The sequence below is a fragment of the Monodon monoceros genome, unplaced genomic scaffold (assembly GCF_005190385.1).
Source record: "Monodon monoceros isolate NGI ecotype Baffin Bay Population unplaced genomic scaffold, NGI_Narwhal_1 Super_Scaffold_12, whole genome shotgun sequence".
Lineage (NCBI taxonomy): Eukaryota > Metazoa > Chordata > Mammalia > Artiodactyla > Monodontidae > Monodon > Monodon monoceros.
Window position 1 is genome coordinate 67290652 of NW_021703768.1, and position 13612 is coordinate 67304263.

Below are 13612 nucleotides of genomic sequence, written 5' to 3' on the forward strand. Positions count from 1 at the left end.
TGTGTGTGTGTGTGTGTGTGTGTGTGTGTGTGTGTGTGTGTGTGTGTAAGAGACAGAGTGGAGGTGGAGGGTGCTTTCAAGTTTATCTTGTTCAGCTCTATCCAAAGAGGCATCATTCTTGGTTTAGAGGAAAATACACTGAACTGGGAATCACAAGACCTGATTCTAGATTCCTTCCAGTCCTGGTTCTGTCACTAACTGTGAGAACCCGGCAAACCACATAGCCTATGTGTCTCAGTTTCTATGTCTGAATTCTTATCTGCATTTGCCTTTTGAATTTGCATAATGTTATGATGCTCTAATAGCATTATACACATCAAAGTAGTAGCACTATCAAGTTTCTATAAGTGCCCAACAATTATTAAGCTACATGACTATTGTTCTTGTTAGCATGAACTTGTGCCCAATTCCAGTCTCCTCTTACTGACTGTAATCCTGTTACTACTTCTCCCTAGGTTTTTTATTTGTTTTGGAGAAGGTGGGGTGCTTTGTGCTTCTTTGTAAACATTTCAGGTAAATTATTATTCTATAATTTGATCCATCATCTCAAGACCCTAATGTCTTAGGCTTTCAAGAAGACAAATAAATAGCATGTAAAACTCTTACTGATGTGTTGGCCAATTCAACATGAACCCTTATTAATCTCTACCTTTTATCTGTGACAAAGGTTATGTGGTTAGAATGCTCTGAATTTACTCTTTGAAACAGAGTAACCACTCTGGGAGAAAATTAGGTCATATGCACAACTCAAAAGCCAAAATGTGATTCATGGAAGAGATGTACTTGGGTCTCTGAGGAACTGTTGACCTCCTTTCAGACCACAAGGCAACCACTCCTATGCCTATCATGTTCTAAGTGAGACCCATCCTGGAGAATAGATGCACATTAATAACATTAACAACAACAAATATGAAATGTGCCATTTCAATACATTATGAAATCTGGAAGCAAATTATTATTGATTTTGGCCCCGATTCCATAATAAATGGAGGCTATGCAAATAAAGGTTTATATATATATGAATACTTACTGTATTGACAATTTCTTCCCATGAATTCTCCTGGGCACTCACAGGAATAGTTAGCAACAAGGTCTGTGCATATTCCACCATTTCTGCAAGGCTCAGCTTCACACTCATTAATATCTGAGGAAAACAGAAAGAGAGGAAGACAATTATTGGTGAAAAAATGATCAGTTATTAGAAGGTTTTAGGCGTTTCAAATAAAAAAAAGTCTAAATAATGCTGTGTGTGTGTATGTCGCTAGTCAATAATATAAATGGTGCCTACAATCAACAATTTATTAGCAATCAAATTAAATCCAGTTCAAATGGAGTTGAGAATCCAAATCCAGCAGAACTACACCACTCTCCTATCCTGAAAATAAATGTGAATAGTTTGGGGAAATATTCAGCGTATCCTTAGAATTAAATCAAACAAATTAACCCTGATAGAGAAATGAATTGGTATCACAAGATCTAGAAACCTCCTCAGCAGCAACCACTGCCAATTAACACTGTCTCATTTCATCTTAATTCATTAAAATTCTAACTGACAGAGATGTCTTAGTTTCTAAATAGTTCGCCTTTGATGAATGCGACGAGAAGTAAATTGGAGTTAATAGGTAAATCTTGTTATATGCAAAGTATAATAACTGTAAATGATGATCACTTCCTAATCTCATTCAAGGGTTTCTAAAGTTAGGAGGGCTAAAGGGACTTACCTTTTATGAATCATTATTATACCTGATGCAAAATCATACGAAATATAAAACATTCAGCAAATTATACTAATTTCCACACTAATTTTGGACAACAGGGACAACAAATGGGATTTTGAATGAAAAAAGAATTAAAGACTAATTCAGTCAAATATCAATCACTGATATTTACACATCATTTCGTCTAAGCTCAGCACCAAGCTAGGTTCTGTGGGAGCTAGTAAAGTAATTGGAGGACATGCACTCTTCCCATCACTTTCCCTTCCTATCATCTATCTCAACTGAAATCCTGCTCTGCTCTTATTCCCACAACTCCTTCTTACATATCTAAATGGTGTTACTTAGGGACTGTCTGTTTATGTGCCTTTCACCCTTTCACCTAGTCAATCTGTAAAGTTTACAAATGCAGCACCCGTCCTGCACTGTTCTTTGTACCTTCACAAATGCCACACTCTATCTGGAAAACCACTAGTGCCCAATAAATATTTCTTGATAAAATTTATAACAAAATAGTGGTGCAAACAATCAGAAAAAAATTATTTCAGATGTGTGATGTGCCTTCGGATACACTACAACGTATCAAAAGTTATTCTGAAGTCCTGGGTTTTCATAGTGCTTAAAACAATATGATCATTAAACTACCCCCTCAATATCAAACAAGGACAAAATACTAGAAAACCTCTATTTTGCCCTTTCCTTTAACTTCTTTCTTATAAACAGCATCTCCTCCTGGAAGCAGATTTGGTCATCCTTTCATTCTAAGTTTATGGCAAAGTTTGGTCTAAATTTCTTTAGGCAGGTGACCACTTTCTCTGAAAAAACCATCCCTTTTGGTGTCTGGTCAAGTGCTACAGTTTGAGAGTAGAGACAATTCATGACTGTGTTCAGAAAGAATCTGAATAATTTGATCATTTTATAATATCAAACAATAGGATAAAATCAGAATCTGATCATCTCTAAAAAACAGCTGTGTACTATATAACAGACTCACAAATATTTGACACTAAAACTCTTAAGCAAGAAGGAAGGAAGGAAGGAAGGAGGGAAAGGAGAGAAAGGAGGGAAGGACGAGTATGTCACATTCATTTTCTCATCTGATGAGATATTTAGCTCTTTTTGTCTTAACAAAAATTCACTTTTTATTTATATTGGACTAACATGCAAAATATTTTCATTAAACTTTGAAAATAGCACAAAAGTCACTGTGCTATTTATTTCCTTACCAGATGAATGTCAGGAAATGGCAATGACTGGCTACTTTGGAACATGCTTAATATGTCTTTCCCTGTATCATATCTACTACAATTTGTTTTAGGTGAGATATGTCAGAGCCTGACAAGAAGTTAAATCTTCATGTCTTAAAGAATGCATTGTCTTATTTTGTAAAGTTAGACATAAAAAGCTACTCTTTTATATACTTATAGGGAAGAAACTGAGTATTAATTAATGTCTGAAAAAGAGCACATAAGGGAAATAGAATTTGATCTTGGATTTGAAGGAAAGTTTTAATTAGGATTAATAAAAACAGGATGAAGAGGGTATTGTATTTCCAAGCAGGGATCCAGAATGAGTCACAACTTTGAAGAGAAGCATTCATGGTATGACGGTGTGTTCAAGTACACAAATAGCACAGTTTGTCTGGAGGACAGAGTGGGAAGGGTGTGCTGGGAACCAAGTCTGAGGATGTAGATAGGACCAGATTACCATGAACTCTTAGTGCCAGCTGAGGGAACTGGCCATTCTCTTTTGGCAGTGAAGGCTTGGAGCCAGCTGGGAGGGTAGCCTCTATACCCTTGTACCCTAGAAAGATTTAGAAAAGCCATATGTGGGATGGACTTAAATAAATGAAAGAAGGCTGGACAGAGACCCACCCAGGATTTGATGCTAAGAGGTACAACATATGTTTTAATTCTCAGGTAAGAGAATTACCTTACCTGAAGATTTCTCATTTTAATATTGACCTATATCATGAGTGAAATCAAACCCAGCTCTTGCTGCTTTGAAATGTTAATAGAAGGAAGTTTGCATAGTTGATGATGTGAGAACAATCAAGACTTATTATATGTACTATTAAGGATATGCAGTTACCGTTGTTCTTTGCTTCCTCATTTCTTCTAAGTTTTTACACGATAAGTAGTACTTAACACATGAGAATGTGAATTTAATTGAGACTAATCGATCTTTGAACTTCTATTTGTTCATCAGACCAGGTCTACAATCATCAACAATGGAAGTTAAAATTAAGAACATTTGTTTCTAAAAATAGTTACACCTTTACCCAGAAGTTAACATGAGGTGGAATGAACTGGAATTGCATTTGCTGAAATGAAAATGCTTTCTAGCCATACTTAGTTTGTGATTAAAAAAAAAAAAAAGATCCTCTACTGTTTGTGCATTTTTTTAAACCAAAAAGCTACCTTGATCTAAATTCATAAAAATAAAAACATTATATTAAATGAGTTACATACTTTAATATAGTAGCAAATAAGTAAAACATTTCTGCCTATGTACACATCTAGTAACATGTAGGCTCAGATAACAGATGCAAATTACACAGAAGCCTTTATATATCAGTATAATGCAAGAGTTCTTTCAGCGGTGAAGGCTATTTGCACTGTGATTAACACTGCAAGCAATCTAAATGGAAACAGACCTCAATTGGAATAAATCATGTTTAATTAAAGACTAGATATAAATACTCACAGAATATAATGAAATGAAAGTTAAACTTCTTTGTAATAAATCACATACATATTTCTCTGTCACAGATCATGACATTATTATTTCCAGAAAAAAGTCCTCATCTATTCCAAATATACTGGGATATAATAAATTATTTTATAACTAAGAAAAATTTGACATTGCAGTTCCATACAAAATAGGAATTTCCATATTTGGTCATTTTTATAGTTCATTTATAATAATAATAGCTATCATTTTTTGAGGTTTTTAGTTCTATGACTGCTTCCTGAGAATTGTTTTTAAAAAATAACACCATTCAAAGCTAGATTTTATAATTAAGACACCCAGCTGAGTCCTGATTCCTTACTCTGAAAACATAAATCTTTGCTGTCCACCCTCTAGCTGACTGAAGCACAGTGGTAGGAGCTGAGCATGATTTCCAGATACAAACTCGTGTGTGTGTGTGTGTGTGTGTGTGTGTGTTGTGTGTGTGTGTGTGTGTGTGTGTGTGAAGGAATTAAAAAGCAAAGCAAAGCAAAGCAAAGCAAAGCAAAGCAAAAGAGGGAAGGAAGGAGAGGAAGAGATGAGAGAATAGATAGTTGGTCACAACAGCATGCATATCTTTGAAACAAAAGGTACTCTAAAAGGATGTCCAGACACTTTTTCTGTTGTAAATAGTTACATAGATTCATTCATATTATATGCATAATTTAGTCTCTTTATCTTTACCATTATTTTGCCCTTAGCCCACCTTATACAGATTTGGGAAGGTGTGCTGTAGTCTTCCCTCTTAGGCTTGGCTTTTTGCTAACAGAAATAATGTCAACCCATGCACCCTCTAGAGATGTCACTGTGAGAAGCCTCCTCTAGTAATTGAAAAACACATATATTCATTAAGATCATTCTGAGTGCTCCTGAACTTATACACATGTGCATCATGAGAAGTGCTCAGTTACTCCTAGTCTGTTTTTCTGGATCTTTGTCAGACCCATCACTGTGCAAATTACAGCCCCAAAGCCCATGAAACTGCCTTTGGAGTAGTAGGCTGTCAAAGAGTTTTTGAAAATCAAAATTATATTTGCTAGTTCCTTTATCAGTGCCTTCTCTGGGTATGATTTCTTGCCACAGAAATGATGTTGCTTCTTTTCAGATCATTATATTTAAATATTCAGAAATCCCATTCTTCATTATAGACTCCACTAGCTGGTCAGAGAGGAAATGGAGATTTGCGGAGTCTAATTGCTAGGGCATCCTGTGGAAACTTTAAAAATTAATCGATTAACTAAATAACTAATTAATTAATTCATTTTCAAACTGGCTCCCATTTGTAATCTGCAGAACAGGAATGACTGCACATTGCACTCTTGGGCCATCAGTGTCCCAATTCACCCTTGAGTCTCTCTAGAACTCCTGAGGTGGATGCCAATTGGTCCCAGTAGTTCAACTACATTTACTTTGCCAACTTGGCCTAGAATATTTTGAATATTGACCACCATTTAGACTAGGACATCCAATCCTTTTAAGGACAGAAATCCATGTAACCTCCTCTTGAGTGGAGGAAAAAAGACAACTTAATTCACTCGTGAAACTACCTCCTTTTGCCCCCGAGTATATCCAGGTCCCATGAGCATCAAGAAAGGAACAACTGATTCTCAGGCTGAGCACCCCTGTTTTGATATATCAAAAGGACACCATAACTAAGCCCTTTTTTTTCTTTGCAAAGATATAATTTCTTGGCTTCCTTATTCCCTTCTCTTGGGCTGTCTTTCCTCCTGCGATATTGTTATTGACTGTTAAATAGCCCGCAAGTGCTTATTTTCTAGAGTCTGCTACTTTTGACCTTTTGTAACCCATCTTCCCTGGGCTCCCCATTAGCTATTAAATATTCTCCAGACTTCCTGTGAGTGATTGCCTTTTAAAATTTAACCTTTTATATTTTTTCGTACCTAAAGTTTATGGTTTTTCAATTTCTCTTTTAAGGCTGAAAAAATTATGATAAATTTCTAGGAATTCTGTCCTCCCGCTCAGGTACTGAATTTAATTATGTCATAATCAGAACTATCTACAGGATTTCCCAATCATTTTGGGGGCAAGTCAGTATATTTTTAATCTTGTGTGCTTGAACTCTGTTTTGATCTGGCCTTTTGTTATATTGCTACTAATTTATTTTAAAGTAGCAAATTAAAATGAGCATTCTTCGATAAGAACATACCACAGGCAAACCTTTTATACTAATTTACTGATAACCCTCATTTACCAAGAACAATAGTGCCAAAAAATATCCAAGAGGTATTTAACCATCACCTCTTACTAACAAAGATAATACTCTATGCTCATCTGTATCCTGGCATCCTCACATTTATTTTGAGATCTCAATTTTAATGCAAGAAACTTTGTTATTGGTATCCAGGTAGAGCCCAGTTCTCTAGGATGTCTCCGTTTAAAATTATTTCAGTAAGGCTTTAGTTGTCTTAATTAGATATTTGGCCAGCAAGATAAGACAGCTATTCCAAGATACTTATAAAGCCAAAACCAGGGAATAGCTGTTTGTGGGGAGGGATAGTCAAGAGGGTGGTATAACTCAAATATTTGAGGCCTTGAAGAAATTCATAAATAAAAGCTACATGAAAAAACACAGTAGAAGCCAAAATGAACCAATGCCTCTGGTAAAATTTGTACCAAAGAGCAAACAATTGCAAAGAACATTACCTTAGGGGTATGCAGCACAGTAACTTGACCTGCAATAAATATTCATTGATTGGTAAGAAAACTGAGAATATCAGAGACCTGGGGAATCATCACCTGTACTGTGACAGTGAGTTCCTTGATTTGGGCAGAGGTACCAGTCTACTTCTAAAGGGGTTCTATTAAGGAGAATGGATTCAGAACAATGCTCCTTTTAAAAGTGAGAACTTTGAAAATATACCAATGCAAAGCCTCTGCACCAGAGATTCTAATTTAAATGGACTTGGATGGAATGAAGGCATAAATATTGTTTTATAGGAGTCCAGGTAACCAGCGTTGACAAACACTGCACAGAACCTCTGTGTATGAAGTCCATCTATCCATCCACCCATCCTTAGTTCCCTGCTAGGTTCTAAGAATGCAAAGATTAATATATCATGGACCCTTACTTTTCTCAAGACTCTTATAGTACAGCAAATAGACGAGGAAATAACCAGTTACAGTATAAAGTGACAAGTGCTCTAATGAATGAACGCACAGTTTCTCAGAGACTTCAAACAGCAATAACTAAATTAGTCTAGCAGGCTAGAGAATGTTGAATTTTAGAGGTGTCTATCTGACTGTGGAAAATGCTTCTGAGTTATGTCAAGTTATAACTAATTACTCTGTAAAGTTATTTTTCTAAATTAATATGCATCTCATTATTCCACATATCTGAGAGTGATTCCTTATTGTCCCATAGTTCTGTGCTCCAAGTATAAAACTCATATATGTCCTTTTATTATGTATGTTATAATTTATATATTTTTGCATATTCATAATGCTTTATCCAAAATCAATCACTCTATTCTGTCAAATGCATGTTAAATTAGTTTGCTTGCAGTTCTCTCTAGTTTTAATGGTCAGTACTAAAGATCAACTATTTTGGATTTTTTCTATAGTGAGTTATCAGAAATCTATAACTCGCTAAAATGAGATGGGATTCACATGGGAAGCATAGTTAGGATTCACATGGTTGCTTTCACACACCCATTCACTCACTCATTCATTCATTAAAACTTTGATGAGCACCTTCCATGAATCAGGCTCTAAAATACTGAATATATGATTGGATACATCAGTCAACAGGGATAGTTGCAACTGTTCTAAGAGGTCTCACCTTCTATAATTGGAACATAAAAGGACACAATGTTTTCAGAGAGAACTGAGCACTTTTAAATGTCTGGATATGCACAGGGACTATGTGGAACTACTAGGGATGGTGGTTACTAGGTAGTCTGGGACCAGATTTTTATGGCCTTACAAATCAAATTAAGGAGTTTGAACTTTAGTCCTTGGACACTGAGAAGTTAATAGAGAATTGAAGAAGTGTGGAAAGGGGGCATGGGATTGAATAGATCTGTGGTTTAGAAAGCTCATTCACTCTAGAATTTCATTACTGGTAACATTTGGAAAAATAATTCAAAGAGTTGGAAGGGCAATTTATGTTGAGTCTGTATCACTCAGACCATACATACAACATGATGACTACAGCATGTATCTTTAAACATTTGGCTTGGTTTGAAGTGCATACAGACTTCCTAATATTTAGGGTTGCCAGATTCAGCAAATAGAAATACAAGATGCCCATGCAATATGTGGCTCATACTTTATAAAAAAAAAATTTATCTGCAATTCAAATTTACCTGGCCATCCTGTATTTTATTTGGGAACCCTACTTGAATAGTCAACTAGAATATGATTTCTCCATATTTTCTTTCTTTCCTTTTATATAAGCACTTTAATTTCAGCATATGGTCATGCTTTCCATTTTGTATATTCAGCAGACCCCAAGGAAAACTACCTACAGTCGAAAATCTTTATTGACAAATGAGTCCTCCTCAGGCTTTTGCTCAAACTAAACTTCGTTGCTTGCAAAGCAGTTCATAATCTTTAGAGTTTACCTGTATATAAGCTTCAATGTATTATTTATATAGTTATATACATATCAATACTTCAGCTATGTAAGAGCCAAGGTAATCCATTTCTAAATAGACAAGCAGTTATGGATTTTAGGAATAAAATTAGAACAGATGCCCATTAAGCCAAAATCACTTAAGATTTTGAGAAAAATTATTAAGAGGAATAAAAGAACTGGGGGAAAATTTGCACTCCTATCAGCAAATTAATTCATAATGGTTTGGAATATATAGTATGCATGAAACTTACAGTAATCACTTATTTCACTTCATATGCAAGTTGTAAGTAGAAGGACTTAACACCAGTATATCATTTTGAGATGTATTTTTTATCAAGAGAGGCTTTTAGGGGAATAAATTAAAACTTAACAATGCACCAGGTTGAATTATTTTTCTCTTCAATGACAGTAATTTTTTCAAAAAAAACCACAGAGACAGTAACTTATACTAAAAATGATGAGCCACTTAAAGCATACAAGCAATGCCACATTTAAATAACAGGCAATGATACACAGTTACATTTCATATATACAGAAAAATAATTTCACTTAGATCAGAATTAATTTCTTAAAAATAACTCTATAACATATTAAGTATGGACAAACAGCTCATCAGGATGACAACTGATTGACAACAATTAGCAAATCCACCCACTTGTACTATGAGCTAAACCTTGTTTTAAACATTTTGTATATACCATCACACCCTTTGAGCTACTATTATCATAACTGTTTTCCAGATGAGTGAATTGAGACATTGAAAATATAAATAATATGTCAGAGTCACACAGGTGCTGAAACTGAGATTAAAACCCTGATAATTTGTCTCAGGAATCTATGCTTTTCACCAGTTAACTTTACCACCACTAGAAAATATGAATTCTCCTTCACCTTTACTTCATACTTGCCTTCAAGGTACCACTGTATGTGCTGAGGAGGACAGAGAAGCCAGAATACACAGCCCTTGATCTCAAAATGTTTAAAATGTTCTAGTAATATTAGTATTACTGCTCTAGGTCAAAGACTCCAGTCCTAAAATCTTAGTTTGGAACACTTTTTCCCCCTAATTCCTTTATTCCTTTTAGTAATTTTTCTCAAACTCTTAAGTAGTTTGGGCTTAATGGGCATCTGTTCTAATTTTATTCCTAAAAGCCACAACTGCCTGTCTGTTTAGAAATGGATGTCTTTGGCTCCTACATTCTTTTATACTTGACTCTTAACTTTACATTCTGATGAAAAGAATACATTTATTTTTGTTTCTTTCTTTACAGAGGACATGGATCTATTTTATACATGTCAGCTGAAATTCTTATTTTTCAAAGAGGAAAATCCACATTTTTTAAAATCATTATTTGCAAGATAGCATACACATAGAAAAGTACACAAACCAATAGAGTTAAATGAATTATTGTTAAGAGACAACCTGTTTAACAGTCACCAAGGTCAAGCACAAGAACAACGCCAGCACTTGAGAGCCTTTCCATGCCCCTTCTTTTTTTTTTCTGTACGCGGGCCTCTCACTGTTGTGGCCTCTCCCGCTGCGGAGCACAGGCTCCGGATGCGCAGGCCCAGCGGCCATGGCTCACGGGCCCAGCCGCTCTGTGGCATGTGGGATCTTCCCGGACCGGGGCACGAACCCGTGTCCCCTGCATCGGCAGGCGGACTCTCAACCACTGCGCCACCAGGGAAGCCCAAGATTGAGTAGTTTAATAAAGCATACTAACAGAAGGAGCTGTATTCATAAAAATGACAAAAATACTAATTTTTTCACAGTAGTTCACCTCCTGCTTTGCAGGTTATTTTCATTACTCAAGAAAGGCTTTGCAGGAAGCCTTAAATGAAGACGAATGGAAAAAAAGTAACATAACTGCAAAATTTTCTATTACTCATATATTTTTGGTTTTAGATTGGATTTACTTCTGCTATGGCTGACTATCAGAATACTGAAGATTATTAAACTATAACTGATGCTACCCATATCTACCCTAATAGTTCTTATTTCCCAGAAAATTTTCTGCAGTAAGTTCATAAAGTATATTGATATGTATGTTTCCTGCATTCTTAGGATCTATTTAAGAAGTTGTAATTTTCATATAAAAAGCATGAAATAACTCTTCTAGTTCTCTTTGCTCCTCCTATATGAGAGGTATAACTTTAACACACATGGACACATGCATATTTGACAGGATTTTTATTATTAATTTCTCTTAATATACAGTAAGATGGAAATCTCAATGCCATTAATTACTTACTATGTAATTTCACATTTTAAAAGTAAGCCTTCAAGGCAACAATTTCCATCATCTGCAATGAACCTGATTGAAATAATTGGCTATTTCCATAACAAGCACTTTAACAAATGGTCCTTGTCAGAGAGGAGTGGGTCTGATTAGAAACTGCATTGCTGTATTATGCTATTATCAGATTAACGCAGAAAAAGAGTTTAGCTCCTTTTAATAAAATCCAATGACTTGTGAATTGAACTAAATATGTTAATAATAAGTGTAACCCCATCTACTTAACTTAGTTGTTTAATTTGGCCCTGAGCATAATGATTTAAGCTTACACAGCAAAACTTACTTCCCTACCCTCGTTAAATCTCCTTCTGTGTTTCAGAGGATAAAGGAAGGCTTATGTAGTCTCAGTTAAATGTACTACAGAGTTATCTTCAGAAGAGTTATCTTCAGAAGTTAATATTTTCCCAAAGTAGAATCCATCCACAAAGTACCACAATATTTAAAGTATTTTGGTTAAGTCACGCAGAGGTAGAGAACAACCAAAATCTACTGACGAAATCTATTACACTGAATATACAAATATATTTTTGAAATCTGTAGATCTCTTTATAGGTACTACCACTAAAGAATACTAAATTCATATCTTAAAGAAATTTAGAGGTTATTGTAGTTATACATAGTTAAATACAATAGACACTTTATTTTTATCTACCTGCCATGTATATATTATATATATAATATATATATATACATAATTTTGCAGGTGTACAATTATTTAGTCCATGGCTTTTATATTATTCTAGCCTATTCATTATCAATAGTAACTCATTATACAAGTGAGAAAATGATCTCCAGAAATTACCTCCTCTTATTCTCTGTGCCTTCCAAATTTTCTTAAATAATTATTTTCCTTCTTCTATTCATTATTTTTACAATCTTAACCAATATATATAAACCTGCTGTTTGTGCATAAGCTTTAGACATTAGAGCTATACATCACTTTTCACATTTCTTTCCTTCCTCTAGAGTCCCACTGTTTTTCTTACTACCAAAATGTTATTTATGTTTTTCCAACACGTTCTGTTTTATGGTGGTATGTCAGTCAATGAAAGCTACAGTTAGTCTGTGTAACAATCACAAACCTCTGTGGCACATAATATGCATATATTTATTTCCCCGTGAGAGGTGGTGGTGTCAGGAGATCTCAGGTGGGCTCCACAGAGGAGCTCAGCTTTGACCTAAAGATACTGCCATGCTCAGCTCCTCACTGACATTTGTGCTCAAGTCTGCTACCTGTGTGACCATTCTGGGATCCAAGCTGAGGGTATAGCAACTGTCTTTTGACCTCGTCCATGTGACAACAGAAGTTCAGAAAAGAAAGTGAAACATCCAAGGCCTCTTAAAGCCTAGGCTCATTCAGTTAGCCAAACCAAGTCACATCTCTAAACTCAAAGTCAAGGAATGAGAGAAATATATTCCTCCTTCACAGGAAGATCCAAAGTCACATATGACAAAGGGTGAGGATATATGGAGGGATGAAGAATTGGGGCAGTAACGCCATCTGTTGTATATTAATTCTCCAATGTCTTGTGTATAATTATTTGTAAGAACTAGAAAATAAAGAGCATTTGCAATAACATGATGATATATAAATATTATTCACTATAGAACCAAGGAGAAAAATGTTACTGTATCTCACCAAAAATGTACCACACTATGGAGGCACAAATCTACTTCCTTTTGATATATTTTATGAACTGTTTAAAATCATGTCTCATTTAAATGCTTCATATTTACAGAGGTTTTTTTCTCTTTCTCTCATTTTTTCTGGAACATTTAATTGTTCTTCTTGTTGCAAGAAGTATAAAGGTATTCATATGATCACAATCTTTCCATATGTTGATTGAAATTTATTCCCATGCTTCTTGAAGACGTTCTTGTGGAGCCCTCTGGTTTCTTGGTCTGAGTTGGGCTGACTGCTTTCCAGGTATGCTGCGAGCTACCTGCTGGGACTTCTTTTCCTCGCTCCCTTTCTTTCCTTTTATACTTTCTTGGAGGCTGTTTCTTTTTCATATCCACTTTTCATTTGCCAGAGAACACCTTCAGATAATTTTCATGAAAGGAGTAAGGAAAATATTATTTTGTGCCTTTGTCTTATTGTCCCTGCACCTGAATAAAATCTGGTTGGGAACAGAACTCTAAGTTCAAATTCATGTATCCCCAGAAATGTAAAGGTACATTCATTTCTTCAGTAATTCTAATATAAACTGTCACTGTCTGAGAAATTTGAAGTCAGTGTAATTTTTGTGTCTTTAGAGTTAACATGTTACCCC

At 35.2% G+C, this 13612-nt stretch overlaps 1 protein-coding gene across 2 annotated transcripts in view; it reads right to left on the reverse strand.

Moving 5' to 3' along the window:
* Window positions 1–13612, reverse strand: part of EDIL3 (EGF like repeats and discoidin domains 3) — a 420308-nt gene that overhangs the window by 182569 nt on the left and 224127 nt on the right. For both annotated transcript variants that reach the window (XM_029218099.1, XM_029218098.1), the window contains one exon: window positions 1031–1144. In XM_029218099.1, the coding sequence (XP_029073932.1) occupies window positions 1031–1144 (114 nt within the window). The remainder of the gene's footprint in view (window positions 1–1030; window positions 1145–13612) is intronic.